Raw genomic sequence first — 16,077 nt, forward strand, 5'->3', positions numbered from 1 at the left:
TGCGCACCGGACCGGCTCTGCTGTCGGGTAAGAGGGCGCGCACGTGGGACGAGCTGGGCACGTCCCTCCCGCCTGGCCGCTCTTTCTAGCTGCCTGGACTTGGAGAAGGTCGAGTTTGCATTCCTGAGCCGCAGGCGCAGGGTGCATAGCGAGCGCGAGCCCTGCCCCACGCTGCCCTCGGTCGTTGGGGTCCCTTGCCCTGTGGCCGCTGTCCCCTAGGTAGGAGGTAGGAGGAGAGACGCCAGCAGCCTTTGTACCGCAGGGTAGGTGGAGCCGGGAGGGCTCCCAGGCGGGTGGAGCCCGGCAAGTGTCGCCCAGCTTTTAAGGAACCTTAGTTTGTCTTGCGTTTGGTGCACTGAGTCTCTAAACTTGGAGGTCTTTAGTTTACTGGACCATAACTGAACACTCGGAAGTAAAACTGATTAAGATATATATATATATATATATATATATCTTAAAAATTTTTTTTCTGGTACTAGGCATCATGTTTTCAAAACAGGCATGATGTCAAAAACTCAGCTGTTTCCTAAAAATAATAAAGTCTTTTGGACTCAATGCATAAGTTCAGCTCGACTTTACTGAGCCATTCTTGTGTACTGGGACTGAAATGAGGCCTACTTTAAACATTTCAAAAAATAATTATTGCGACCAGCAGATGGGTGGTGGTTAGGTGTCTAGAGTCCCACATGGCCCACCGTGGTTGGAACCCTGGACCTGGTGGCTTGAAAATCTCACCTGGCAGTTGTGCATGCGCACCCCAAGATCCCAGGAACAGACTGGAGAAGGGATTGCAGCGATTGTGGAGGGGAGGGGATTTCTCAATTTCCCTCTTACTGTGTCTGTCTCTCCAGTCAGTGCAAAAAGAAAAACTCTTTAAAAAATAAGGGGCCAGTAGGTGGCGTAGTGGTTTTGGCGTTGGACTCCTGCATGGCTGACTGTGATAACGTGTGCGTGCCTGCCCAAAATCCCAAGAGGTTAATGGAGGAGAAGGGATTGCAGGGTGGCCAAGGGGGAGGAGGGCGGTTTCTCACTTTCTGTCTCTCCAGCCAGCCCATGCGCCCTATGACCAAATCAGCTCTCCAAAGCAAAGGAATTATTTCATTTTATTTACTACTAATTTTTATTTATTTATTTATTTATTTATTTATTTATTTTCCTTTCTCTTTTTTGGGAGAGTTTTTTGTTTTGTTTTGTTTTTGCTATAGGGGGCGTGCACTTGCCAGCCAGACAGAGAAAGACAGACAGAAAGCGTCAAATCACCCCCCGGGGGGGATGGCCACGCCGCAATCCCTCCTCCTCTATTCTCCTCTCGGGATCTTGGGCACGCACGCACACGCGCCCAGCGTGAGTTTAAGCCACTGGGTCCAGGACTTGAACCGCTATTGACTATGTGGGAGTCCAGCGACATAGCCATTATGCTAACTGCTGGACCCTATTACTAATTTTTCATATGCTATAGGCCAACCACCATGTCACCTGCTGGCCTGTGAGGCCTGCCTTAAATGGGCTTGAAATAACAGGGAGACCTGCCCATAACCTTCTGGGCCATTGTGCTACTTTAGCACAATTAGGACAAGGGAACGGGAGTTTCCTTGCTTCATGCTGAGCCCTTGTCACTGACTGCTCCTTGTGAAGAACTCCAGCTTATGCAGGGTGCACAGGCCTGTGATGGCTGTAGCCTCATTCACTGTGTTAGCACCCTGTTCAGAACTGCAGTTGTTGATAAGTTGATTTATTCCAGAGTCTGAAGCATAAAGATTTCCTTTCCCCACGGGAATACAAGGGTGAAGCATTTCTCAGATAAGAATTTGGTTTCAGGTCTGTTTTTTGTTGCTGTTCCTCTGTGCTACACTAATTCTAGGCATCTGCATTATCCAGTTAAATGCTGTGCCAATGATCAATGCTCCTGATCTGGTAAAGCTCTTACGTTTTTGGTAGAAGACAAAGCCCAATTTCAGTTCTGGTTCTAACCCTTCACCTCTGTGTGATCTTGGGCATAGTCATTTTTCCTCCCTGAATCTGTTTCCTTCATCTGAAAGGAGATGATAATCCCTAGGGATCTTACCAAGTTGTTGGGAGAAGGAAATGGAATAATGTAACTGCTGCACACACAGCCTGATTGATATAATAAGCACTTAATAAATGATGTTTGTTATCCACCATTAGTGTTTATCAAGTAAATAGGAAGAAAAATGTGATCACTCTTACGTACTTTAATTATATACTTTGTAATTGTGTGTAATCATTATGAAATTATATAACACATTTTAACATACTAGTGACTAATCAGAGGACAAGGCAAAATTTTCCTAATTACAGGCCCTGATTTTGAAGGTCTCAAACCATGTTTTTCAAGACCAAGTAAGAAAGTAATTATTTACCTAATCTGTCCACTTTTCTCTGTTGGGCCAAGGGTTACAGGAGCATTGCACTAATCGTTGTCTGTAGCCTAAATAGCATGCCTAGCAGGAAGACTTACGGACTTTGAAGTCAAGCAGACCTAGGTGACTGAGCTTAATCATATTGATGTCTTCCTAAAATTGCAGTTGCTCAGTTACTAAGTTCAGGGTCAGAGCAACCTTATTCCTAACGTTATCTTTACAGTCAGGCAAGATGGCAAGGCCCAAGTCAGGACTGTCCTCTCAGAGAGACCTCACCCTTACTTTCAAAAGTGTATTAGTTTTGGGCCAGCAGGTGGCATGGTGGTTAAGGCCCTGGATTCCCACATGTCCAACCGCGGTCTTAGTCCTGGACTTGGCTGCTTGAAACTCACGCCAGGTATGTGTGCATGCCACCACCACGCCAACTGTCAGCCCCCTAAGTTGAACTATTTTAAGCTGAGGACTATCTGGAGAGGTTTTCACTACAGGGCGCGTGCGCTCTCGCCAGACAGACAGAGAGAGACATAGAGACAGAAAGCGAGAAATCACCCCCCAGAGGGGATGGTCACGCCACAATCCCTTCTCCTCCATTCTCCTCTCGGGATCTTGGGCACGCACGCACATGCGCCCGGCTTGAGTTTTAAGCCACCGGGTCTGGGATGCGAACCGCGGTCTACTACGTGGGAGTCCAGCGACATAGCCATTACGCTAACTGCTGGTTCCCGCAAAGTGCTTTTTGAGAAGTGGTACCTCTGCTTTTCTGAAATACCTGTCTTCTGTTTTAGTGCGTAAATTCACGGAGAAACATGAGTGGATAACAACAGAAAACGGTATTGGAACAGTGGGAATCAGCAATTTTGCACAGGTATCTTACATTTGCAATGGTCTACTCTCATATAATTTGGATTCTATTTCTTAAAAATTGTTTAAAAATTGTGATTCTGCCTATAGTACTTTGAGCCTTTTAAAGGCCTGAAGAAAATCAGTCATAGGTGAAACAAGTAAAATATAATTTAGCTAGGGTGGTACGTGGTTGGTTTGTTTGTTTTAACCCTCAGAGGGTGTGTGTGCTCACCAGAGAGAGACAGGGAGAGGGAGAAAGCACCCCCCATGGGGAATGGCCGTGCTGCGATCCCTTCTCCATTTTGCCCTTTTGAGGGTTTTGGGGCACATGCACACACGTGGCCGGGATCTAGAACTTGAACATGAGCTTGGCCATGTGGATCCAGTGCCTTTACCATCAGGCCATGGGTTGGCCCTAGGTTGTGATATTTTCAGAGATGCTGATAAAGTTAACATTTAATGTTAAAACTAGGGGCATGGGGCCAGCTTCTTGGCATAGTGGTAATGGGCTGTTCAACAGAAGCTGAGCCCCTGTGCAAGTGCCCAGGTCCAGCTGCTTGGAGGAAGGGTTAGTGGCATGACCAAATCCTATTGGGGGGGTGCTTCTCTCTCTCATTTGCATGGGTAAATGGTCTTTCAGGAATAAAGGGAAAACAACATTTTTCAAAGTAGAAGAGGGCCAGCCAGGTGGCCTGGTGGTTAAAGTGGCTGGGTCCCACATGGCTGGCTGCATAGTTCCAGCCCTGGATGGTGTGGTGGTAACAGCACCCTGCACTGCTGGACATATGGGAAGGCCTTAGGTTTGTGTCTTGGGGCCTCCTTGTACACCAGGTGCATACACACATGCCAGTGTTCCTAGCTGGCAGAAGCTGGGGGGGTGGGTCACAGTGTGGAGACCCTGTTAGGATGCCTGTCTCCTCTCTCAGAAGACACTTTTTAAACATTTATTTATTTAGTTCTTGCTATAGGGCATATGCACTTGCTGAAGCGAGAAAGGGGGAAAGTGAGAAATCACCCCCCAATGCCACACTACAATCCCTTCTCTGTTCTCTTCTTGGAATTTTGAGCACTCATGTACACATGCCCAGTGTGTTTCCCAAGCCACAGAGTCTGGGACTCAAATTGCACCGTCAGCCATGGGTGTTCCAGGTGCTGTCACTACACCACCTGGCCTAGACTCTTTTTTCTTTTTTGGAGAGATTTTCGCCATAGGGCGCGTGCGCTTGCCAGACAGGCAAGAGAGAGACAGAGAGACAGAAAGCGAGAAATCACCCCCCAGGGGGGATGGTCATGCCGCAATCCCTTCTCCTCCATTCTCCTCTCAGGATCTTGGGCACGTACGCACACGCGCCCGGCGTGAGTTTTAAGCCACCGGGTCTGGAACGCGAACCACGGTCGACTACATGGGAATCCAGCGACATAGCCATTACGCTAACTGCTCGTTCCCATCTTTTTTTTTTTTAAAGTAGGAAACATACCTTGTTTAAAGAAAGCAGTATGTTTGTTTTATATTAGGTAATTAAGGAAAGATGACAAGCTGCAGTGTGGCTGGTGCGTTTTGTGGGTACAGTGACACGCTCACGACCAGGGGACATGAAGAAGAGGGAAAACCTAAACAGGCAAAGATTACACTGTGGGAAGCCTTTTGTTTGGACTGTTCATTACCCTATCTCCAGTGATCCCATACTGATACTGTTTAAATGAAAGTGAGAAGCACAATAGAACTATGGGCCAGTGATAGGCAATTGGATGTCTGTGCTGGGGTGATGCAGGACAGGGAGGGGAGATGTTAACTTATGGGGAAAATTCCTTAGAAATGTTGGATTCTTAGATATTGAGAATCAGTTATATTTTCACTGGCACATATGAATACATACTTTGAGGCCCAGAATAGAACATTTTGTGAGTCGTCCGCATGATGGAATTCTTACCACCTGGGGCTTATGTATAAAGGGAGTCACCACCATGGAAATGACATACACTCTGACAGATGTCTTCTGAGTCGTACAAAGGGTTGTAATCACTCACTGGATGCAGATTTCCTGAAGTCAAGCTCTTCAAGGGAGTGTAAAGCTTTAAGGGATTATGGTGACTGATTTGTTGAATCAATGAGTTAACAGTTTTACTTTTTTTTTTTTTTTTTAGTTTGCTATAGGGTATGTGTGCTTGCTAGAGAGAGAGAGAGACAAAGTGAGAAACCCACTCCCCAGGGGGAGATGGCCACACCACAGACATATGCCAGGCATGTTTCTCAAGCTGTCCAGGACTTGAACTGTGAAGTTGGCCACATGGGATCCAGCCACCTAACTACCATGCCACCTGGCTGGCTCAGTTTTTACATTTTAAAGAGTTGTAAGAAAAACCAAAGACTTTGTTCCCTTGGTGTAAAATACATATAGTCTGAATCAGGGCATTCAGTGTTTGGCCTTTTCCTGTTTACTGGGGGGTTTAAATTTGGTGTCCTTTTTTTTTTTAAGGAAGCTTTGGGAGATGTTGTTTATTGTAGTCTGCCTGAAGTTGGGACAAAACTGAACAAACAAGGTGAGTGTTCTTCTCATGATGTCATGATTCATGCCGTGAATTTTCCTTACCTATCTTTACCTTGAATAGCAGCTTGTTTGCACCCAGGATAAGTTATTTTTGACTTAAATAACAGAATTTTCAAACAAAAGATGTTTAATGGTAGGGATTCACTGTTATCCCTTACAAGCAGTTCATAGATAGTTGGATATTGGGTTGGGTCATGGAAGGTTATTAAAGACAAAACCTCTCTTCATAGTTTTTCTGCCTCAGTTTGTCACAGGGTAGTGGGAAATATTCAGATATCACATTCTCAAATAATGATATCTGAAAGTAAGAAGGGAAGGTCAGGTTTTCTCATCTCTTTGTCAAGAAGGAACACTGGACTGACCCTGTTGCCTGGTGGTTAAGGGAGCTGGATCCCACAGGGCCAACCATAATTGGAATTCTGGCCTCCGAAGCTTGAAAAAATGCCAGATATGTGTGCAGGCGTGCTCCAAATCCAGACAGAATGGAGAAATGGAGAAGGGACATGACCACACCCTACTGTGGGGATGCTTGCTCCCTCTTCCTCCCTGTCTGTTCCCTGGCATATGCAAAGAAAAAAAAAGAGAGAGAAAAGGAAAAGAACATCTCCATTAGAAGTTTGTCAGCAGGCATTGTTTTACATTTCATTAGTCAGGTGTGGGCTGTGTTACCATCCTTAGCTATTAGGGATGACAGGAAGGAGAACAGGGAGCATTTCCAGAAAGTACCAGGAGATGACTTGAATTGCTCCACTCCTTGCCTCCCTATAAACTGATTGGTACTGTGTACTATCACTGAGGTGTTAACTTTAGTTATATCTGTATTTCTTTGGAAACAGTAGCGATTATCAAGAAAGAACATGAGCAAAGAGTCAGAATTTGTTTTTTTTCTTTTTTTAGAATTATTATCATTATTTTTCATTTTGACTAGAGAGAAACAGAAAGTGAGAAAGTACGTCGCCAGGTCCAGGACTCGAACTGTGGTCTGCTGGATCCGATGTGCTCAACTTCACAGTTCAAGGAGTTCAGCACCTTTAACCACCCTGTCACCAGCCAGCCCTCAGAACTTGGTTTTGGATCCTGGGCCCACAAGTTACCAGCCCTATGGCTTTGGGGAAAATTACTGAATTTAGGTCTCAGGTGTAAGTTAGGATACCTACCTTATAGACTCGTTAAGGATTAAATGAGTGTAATATCCAGCATAAAATAAGTGAAATGCATTGATTGTTAAGTGTACAATTTAATGAAAAATTTTTTGGGGGGAGAGGTTTTTGCTGTAGGGTGTGTGCATTTGCCAGAAAGACAGAGAGAGAGAGAGAGAGAGAAAGCGAGAAATCACCCCCCCAGGGAGGATGGGCCATACCAAATCCCTTCTCCTCCATCTTCTCTTGGGATCTTGAGCACACACGCATGCATATGTGCCCAGCGTGAGTTAAAGCCACTGGGTCCGGGACGCAAACCGCGGTTGACTACATGGGAATCCAGTGACATAGCCATTACTCCAACTGCTGGTCCCCGTCTTAATGAATTTTAACAAACGTATCCACCTGTGAAAATGTTCTCAATCAAATCTCTTCTTTGATTTCTACACCATATATTAGTTTTACCTATTTATATAAAAGGAAGCACACAGTATGTTTTCTGTCTGGCTGCTTTCTGTGTAATACCATGATTTTAAGATCCATTCATATTTGAGTGATAAGTAGTTTATTCTTTTTTGTTACTAACTGCTGTTCCATTGTGTGAATATAAAACATCTTTATTCTATTTTGTTGATAGATTTTTGTGTTTCTAGTTTTTGGCTATTATGAATAAAACCACTCATAATGTAAACATTCTTTTCTTTGCGTTGTGTCTCTTCTTTCCCCTTGGGTAAACACACATAAGAGTGGAATTTCTGGGTCATATCTACATATATGTTTAATAAGAAACTGCCAAATGATTTGCCGAAGTGGTTGTGCCATTTCACATTCACAATGGCAATATTAGAGAATGCCAGTTGCTACAAATCTCATTATGGGTTTAACATGTGTTTACCAAATGATTATTATTGAAGATCTTTTCGTATGCTTTTTGCCACTTACACCTTTTTTTAGTGAAATCTCTATTCAAGTTTCTTTTTTTTAAGTGACTTAACTTTTTTCTAAGGATTATTTTATTTAACTTTATTTATTTATTTAATTTGGCCAGAGAGGGACAGAGAGAGAGAGAAAGTGAGAAAGCAAGCTGCCAGGTTCAGGACTTGAACCATGGTCAGCCATGTGGGAGTCCAGCGCCCTCAACCACCACACCACCTGCCAGCCCCTCTATTCAAGTGTTTTACTGAATAACCCTGGAGTTTGTATTTCAACATGTGCATTTTGGGGGCACAGACATTGAGATCATAGCACCAAGTTGGTGAAAATGTTACACTGTCATGTTTTCTCCTGAAAGCTTCATATCATTTTGGCTTTTTCTTTTCTTTTTCAGAGAGAGGGATTTTTGCTATAGGGTGCATGTGCTCACTAGAGAGACAGACAGCGAGAAATCACCCCCCAGGGGGTATGGCCATGCTGCAATCCCTTCTCCTCCACTCTACCCTTGGTACTTTCAGCACACATGCACACGTACCTGGTGTGAATTTTAACCTGCTGGGTCTGGGACTCGAACTGTGGTTGACCTCATGAGAGTCCAGCAATGTAACCATTATGCCATCTGCTGGTTCCTCATTTTGGCTATCATGCACAGGTCCATGAAGTTTTCTTTGGGGTGTGAAGTAGAGTTTTCTTTTTTCCTCCCATAAGGTTACTTATGTGTTCCAGCACCATTTACTGAAAAGTTCACTGACACCACTGAATTGGCCACTGCCTTTTATCAAAAACCAGTTGGCAAAAAAGAAAAAAAGGGACCAGTAGTTGGCGTAATTGCTGTTGCTGGACTCCCATGTAGTTGAACATGGTTTGAGTCCCAGACCCAGTGGCTTAAACGCACGCTGGACACCTGTGTGTGCGTGCCCAAGATCCTGAGAGGAGAACAGAGGAGAAGGGATTGCTGTGTGGCCATTCCTCCTCGGGGTGATTTCTTGCTTTTTGTCTCTCTGTCTCTCTTTGTCTTTCTGGTGAGTGCACGTGCCCTATAGCAAAAACCTCTCTCAAATAAAATATCATGCTGGGCACATGTGTGTGCATCCCCAAAATTGCAAGAGGAGAATGGAGAAGGGGTCGCGGTATGGCCATTTCCCCAGGGGGGTGATTTCTCACTTTCTCTCTGTCTCTATGTAAGCACATATGCCAAAATCTAAAAAAAAAAAAGTAAAAATAATTACATTTTCCAGTTGTTGGGTATTCACATATAGTAATACTATTGATATTTATTTGGATATATTGACATTTTATCTGTGACCTTATTAAATTCATTGTTTTGTAGGTTCTCTTAGGATTGTCTTTGTAAATAGTAATGTTATCTATAAGTGAAGACCTTTATTTCTTTTACTCTTTATGCATTTTCTTATGCCTTATTACACTGGCTAGGACCTTCAGTATAATGTTGAATCGAAGCAGTGAAAGTAGACACCATTACTTTGTTCTTGATCTTGTAAGAGAACATTTGAAATTTCATTATTAGACATAATGTAAGCTGTGGTGTTTGTTTGTTTGTTTGTTTTCAATTTTGCCCAGTAGGGAGGGAGGGAAGGAGAGGAGGAGAGAAACACCCCCCCCCATGGGGCATAGTCACCCTACAGTCCTTTCTTTCCCACCTTTCTAGAATTTGGGCATATATGCACAAGGGCCAGGTGTGTTTTTCAGGCCACTAGGTCTGGGACTCAAACTGCACAGCCAGCTGTGGGATCCAGCTGCCTTAACCACTATTCCACAGGCTGGCCCAGCTGTGGGGTTTTCATACAAGTTCCTTTCTATATTTAGTTTGCCAAGAGTTATTATTAATAAATGTTGAATTTTGTTATTATTTTTATGTAAAGCAATGATCATATGTTGTTTCTCCTTTATTCTCTCTTTTTAAAAAATAATTATTTATTTAATTTTATTTATTCATTTATTTATTTTAATTTGGCCAGAGAGAGAGAGACAGAAAAGGAAAGAGAGAGAGGGAAAGTGAGAAAGGAAGCCACCAGGTCTGAGACTTGAACCGTGGTCGGCCATGTGGGAGTCCAGCACCTTTAACCACCATGCCACTTGCCGGCCCCTTTCCTTTATTCTCTTAATGTGAAGAATAAAATTGACTTTAATGTTTAAGGAACCTTGTAATGTAAGATTAAACCCCAGATAGCCATGATGACAAAATTATTTTTTATGTATTCTGGATTTGTAAATAATTTTAAGAATTTTTATATTATATTCATGAGAGATACTTGTCTTTAATTTTCTTATAATGGCTTTATCCAATTTTGCAATCAGTTATACTAGTCTTATAGAGTAATTTTGGAAATGTTCCCACCACCTCTGGTTTTCTGGGAAAAAATGTCCAAGTTTAGCTTTGTTTCTACCTTAAAAGTTTATTTAACCAGTGAAATCTGGGTCTATAGATTTCTATGTAGGAAAGGCTTTGATAGAAACTTAAATGTATTCCATAATAGTTATAGGTCTGTTCAGATTTGTTAACTTCTACTGGTTTGCTTGTGCTTTTTTGAGAGGAATCTCTGCATCTCATGCTTCAAAATTATGCACAAAGGTGTTTTTATTTGTCATTCATTAATATTATGTGTAGGGTCTATATTTAAGGATCCCTTTTCCATTTACTGATACTGATGGTAATTTGTATCTTTTTTCTTAATCAGGCTCGCCAGGTATTAGTTTTGTTTGTAATCTTTCCAAATATCTAATTTTTTTTTCATTTGTTTTTTTATTCCATTGACTTCTGTTCGTGTCTTTGTTTCTTTCCTTTTACTCACTTAGATTTAATTTGCTCCTCTCTGGACTCAAACTGTGTAGTTGGCCATGTGGGATCCAGCTCATTAAACATCAGGAGACAGGCTGGTGTCTTTCTCTTTTATGTAATATGCTACCTTCTTCTGAGTGCTGAGGTTTTAGCAGTTTGTGACTTATAAAAGTGTGATTTTTCACTATGTCTGTTTTGTTTGGGGTTTGCTGGGGTTTTTTTGAGGGGGGGTTGGAGAAGTTTTTTTGCTATAGTGTGTGTGCATTCACCAGAAATACAGAGAGATGGAAAGCAAGAAATCACCCCCCCAGGGGGATGGCCATGCCACAATCCCTTCTCCTCCATTTTCCTATTGGGATCTTGGGCAAACATGCACACATGCTTGGCATGAGTTTTAAGCCACCGGGTCTGGAAATCGAACTGCGGTCGACTACATGGGAGTCCAGTGGCATAGCCAATATGCCAACTGCTGGTCCCAACTGAGCTTTAATTTGTAAGTTTTTTCCATCAGATTTGAAGTTTGGGTTCTTTTGGTCAGTTCTTCAGAAATTTTTCCCTTCTTTATTCTTCTGGGAGTCCAATTACATGTTTGTCAGATCATTTGATGGTATCCCACAGATGCAAGGCTCTGTTAATTTTTTGTTTTTGGTTTTAACTGTTCTTTAGTTTCAGTTGATCTTTCTTCACATTCTCTGATCATTTCTTATGCTGTCTGCAGTCTATGGTTTCCAAAGATTTTTATTTTTTAATTTATTTAAAAATTTTTTTTTTTGCTATGGTGTGTGTGTGCTTGTCAAAGAGAGAGGGAGTGTGAGAGAAATCACCCCCTGGTTGGGGGGAATGGCCAGGCCACAGTCTTCTCATCCATTCTTCTTTTAGGATTCTGAACACACATACATATGTACCCTGTGTGATTTTCACACTGTTGGGTCTGGGATTCGAACTGTGCAGTTGGCCATATGGGATCTAGTCACCTTAACCTCCACACTACTGCTGGCCTCCTAATTTTTCATTTTAGGTATTATACTTCTTAGGTTTTTTTTTGTAGAATGAGATTTTTTGCTATAGGGTACATGCACTTGGTAGAGAGACAGAGACAGAAAGTGAAAAATCACCACCTGGGGCAATGGCCATACCATAATCCCTTCTCCATTCTCTTCTTGGGGATTTTGGGCACACACGCACATGCTTGGCATGAGTTTTAAGCTGCCAGGTCTAGGACTTGAACTATGGTTGACTACATGGTAGTCCAGTGATATAACAATTAAACCATCTGCTGGTCCTGTATGCTTCTCAGTTCTACAATGTCTATTTTTTTTAATTCCTAGGTGTGTGCACTCACCAGAGAGAAAGCATCCCCCAGTGGGGCATGGTCACATCAAAGTCCCCCTTCTCCATTTCTCCATTCTGTAAGGATTTGAGGTACACACACATGCATCTTGCATGTTTTTCAAGCCATTAAGGCTGGGATCTGAACTACTGTCCCCCATGTGGGATTCAGTTCTCTATGCACAGGGCTTAACTGCTGCACTATGGTGCAGGCCCCCAGTACATCCTTTTTTAAAATCTCCATTTGTTTGCAAATATTCTCCTATATGTTCACTTATTACGCTGATCATTTTCTTTAACTCTTTGAACATGTAATAGGTACTTTAAGTTTTCTGGCTATTTCCAACATGTGGGATCTGTTTGTTAGCTTCTTTTTCTCTTCATGGTGGCACCCTTTTTTCTATTATTTCAGTTCTCAATTTCCAGCCACTGTGTATAGCCTCACATTATTTTGTGATCCTTCAAGCAAATAAGAATGGTTTTCTTCAGGGAACCAGCAGGTGGCGTGGTGGTTAAGGTGCTGGACACTCTCACATGGCCAACCATGGTTCAAGTCCTGGACCTGATGGCTTGCTTTCTCACTTTCTCTCTCTCTCTCTGTATTTCTCTCTTTCTGGTCAAATTAAAATAAATGAATAAGTAAATAAATAAAATTAAATAAGTCTTTAAAAAAAAAAGAATGGTTTTCTTCTTGTGTTCAAGTCATGCTGTGCTCTTTGGAAAGAGTATGTTGTCAGGGGACAGATTATATAAATGACAATCTCACCCATTTTGATTCTCCATTTCCAGGATTGACTTCCCTTTTGATCACTCTGCAAAATCTTCATATAATTGTTTTTTATGTTTTATTCATGGTTTATCATGGTTCTCTGCAGGAAGGTGATCTTTGTTTTTTGGGGTTTTTTTTGTTTTTTGTTTTTTTTTGAGAGGTTTTCGCTATAGGGTGCATGCGCTCGCCAGACAGAGAGAGACATAGAGAGAGAAAGCGAGAAATCACCCCCCAGGGGGGATGGGCACGCCACAATCCCTTCTCCTCCATTCTCCTCTCAGGATCTTGGGCACGCACGCACACGCGCCTGGCGTGAGTTTTAAGCCACCGGGTCCGTGACGCGAACCGTGGTCAACTACATGGGAGTCCAGCGACATAGTCATTACGCTAACTGATGGTTCCCCAGGAAGGTGATCTTATAAGATATACTTCACCATTACTGAAGCCTCCTAAAATTTTCCTTTTTTCTCCCCCTGAACCCAGTAAGTTGAAAGTTGAGTTTTTAATTAAGCTTATCTGTTATAGAGACACACCACCATTTTTAGTCACTGTGTCCAGAACAGACAAGTCGACTTTATTGAGGTGATTTAAACCTTTTGATAGGTGATATGAGTATGACAGAACCTATAATTTTGTTTCTAATTAAAGCAATTTGTTAATCATGGCTGATGAGAGGTAACAAGTTCTGTATATTTTATATTTTAAGTCACTGGCTTTTGGCATTTAATATTTTAATTTCCTCTTTTTAGATGAGTTTGGTGCTTTGGAAAGTGTAAAAGCTGCTAGTGAACTCTATTCTCCTCTGTCAGGAGAAGTAACTGAAATTAATGAAGCTCTTGCAGAAAATCCAGGACTTGTCAACAAATCTTGTTATGAAGATGGTAAGTTGTTGGAAATCTTTGAAGGATTTCCGCTACAGTTAACATTTAATCCAGCATTTAAGTTTAACTAATCATGACTTCTTGGTACTACGTAGAGATGTTCTGCTTTGAAAAGGAAAAGATACGCTGAATACATCAGTTATAGTTAAGATCTCCAAGGATAAAGGCATTTTAAGTGTTCTTAGTATCATAAGAAAAATGCTTTTTTTGTTTTTTTTGGAAAGGTTTTTGCTATAAGGGCATTTGTGCTTGCCAGACAGAGAAAGATAGAGAGACAGAAAGCGAGAAATCACCCACCAGAGGGGATGGCCACACCGCAATCCTTTCTCCTCTTGGGATCTTTGGCACGCACGCACACGCGCCCAGCCAAAGTTTTAAGCCACCGGGTGCGGGACACGAACCATGGTCGACTATGTGGGAGTCCAGCGACATAGCCATTATGCCAACTGCTGGTTGGCGAAAAATCCTTTTTTTAAAGGTTTATGCTATAGGGTGTGTGTGGTTACCAGAGACAGGAGGAGAGTGAGAAATCTTCCCCCAGGGGGATATGGCCACACTCGTCCTTTCACCTCCATTCTCTTCCTGAGATTTTGGGCATACATGGACATGTGCCTGTTATCCTTTTCAAGCTGCTGGGTCCAGGACCTGAATTGTGATCGGCTATGTGGGAGTCCAGCACTTTACCCACCACACCATCTGCTGGCCCCAATTCCTTGGTTTCTATGGTGTACACATCTGTCACGTGTTTAACCTCTTTAGATTTAAATAGCCACTCACATTGTGCTATATAAGAATTAATAATAAATAATGTATTGCATTTTTTGTTTTTGCATTTTCATTTCTGTAACTTAGTGAGGTTGTGAACAACAGTTTTCTCTATTTCATAGAGAAATTGAGGCCTCAAAGGATTTATCTGTCAGAGTCATATAGCCAGTTAACAACAAAGTTGGGGTTAGGCTAGTTCTCTTTTGCCTCTCACCCATTCTTGTAACTTTACTGCTTTCTAATACTCTTAACCTCAAGAGTTATATTGTTGGTGCTCCTGTCAGTACAGATGCAGTGTGCCCTTGCATATTTGAATCCTTAGATAAGGGGTTCAGTAAGATTAACGTTCAGTTATTACAACCTAAGAGGTATTCATTTATAATGATAGCATCTATTCTGTATGTACTTTTTGATCATATGTAAACATCTTAATTTAGTTGATAAGACTAAAATTTTTAAGTTACATGAACACTTAGTATATGATGTATGGAAGGAATACTATAATAGATTAATTTCACATTTTAATTGAGTCTGACTTTTTAAAAAAGTAATTTTGAATACATGATGATATTTCTTGGTTGCAGGTTGGCTGATCAAGATGACACTGAGTAACCCTTCAGAACTAGATGAACTAATGAGTGAAGATGCGTATGAGAAATACGTAAAGTCTATTGAAGAGTAAAAGTAGAACCCTTAAATAAAGTAGTGTAAAGCAACTTAATCCAGGCATAGTTGTCTTAAATTAGTGGTTGATAGAAGACTGAAACGGCAACTTTTAGCAATACCAGTGGGAAAAGAAACGACTCTGAACACCACTACTGGAAAGAAAAACCCCTTAACTTTCTAATGATCATATTTTTAATAAACACAAAATGTATCTTTTTCACAATATTCTATGATTCTTAGTCTATGAGCACAAGTATTTGGAATTCATGAAATTATCTGTGATTAAAAACTAGTTATAAAAATGATGTAATTAGTGATAATACTGTTCGCCTAAGCCTTACAGAACACTGTGTAACCATCCCTGGATGTGGGTCAGAATACTTCATTTCCTCCCCATTGGAAATCAGTGGGAGTGGAGCAAAGTGTTTGTTAGTTGTATAGTGTTAAAGAGCAGTACTATTGTAGTTACCCCATATACTGCATTTGCTGGTGCTATTTTATACAGTTGAAGCAACAGCTTTGCAGCAAAATAAGACATAATAAAGTATTCAATTCCTCCATTAATCATGTTTTTTGTTTTGTTAATATTTCATTTAGTGATTCTTGTTAGTGTTTGTGAAAATGCTGATTCTAACTTAAGGAAAGGTATATTTTCCAAAGAACTTTAAACCATAAATTGAAAGGTTCTCCAAAGAACTTTAAACCATAAATTGAAAGGTTCTAGGAAAATGTTTTCTTTTAGTCACAGACTGGTTTTCTCCTTTTTAAAAAAGTTTATTTTGAGAGAGGGAGGAAGAATGAGAGAGAGATACAGGCACCCCTGATAGGGCCTCGGTCCCTCCCTGCCTGTCAGTCTGCCGGGATTGTGGACATGCCCCTACGTGTTTGGGCTGGCCTGGGATCCAACCTGGTGCCTTCCTATATGGCTCCAGTATTGTGTAGCAGCACCCTATTGTCTGTGCCACCGTGACTGGACCGATAAATGATTTTTCTTAAAGATCTAATTGCCTGATAAGATTAAG

The 16,077-nt window shown here is 41.7% G+C and overlaps 1 protein-coding gene across 1 annotated transcript; it reads left to right on the top strand.

Annotated features, from left to right (window-relative positions):
• On the top strand, positions 1-15,360 carry GCSH (glycine cleavage system protein H; the record flags this gene model as incomplete). The annotated part of the gene is given in 5 exon segments (XM_014589383.2): positions 1-27; positions 3,167-3,246; positions 5,702-5,765; positions 13,493-13,624; positions 14,974-15,360. Coding segments are annotated over 5 exon segments (401 nt in total), but the record flags the coding sequence as incomplete, so codon positions are not given.
• Between the last annotated feature and the right edge of the window lie 717 nt (positions 15,361-16,077).

This window comes from Tupaia chinensis, unplaced genomic scaffold (assembly GCF_000334495.1).
Source record: "Tupaia chinensis unplaced genomic scaffold, TupChi_1.0 Scaffold000355_1, whole genome shotgun sequence".
In the NCBI taxonomy this organism is placed as follows: Eukaryota; Metazoa; Chordata; class Mammalia; order Scandentia; family Tupaiidae; genus Tupaia; species Tupaia belangeri.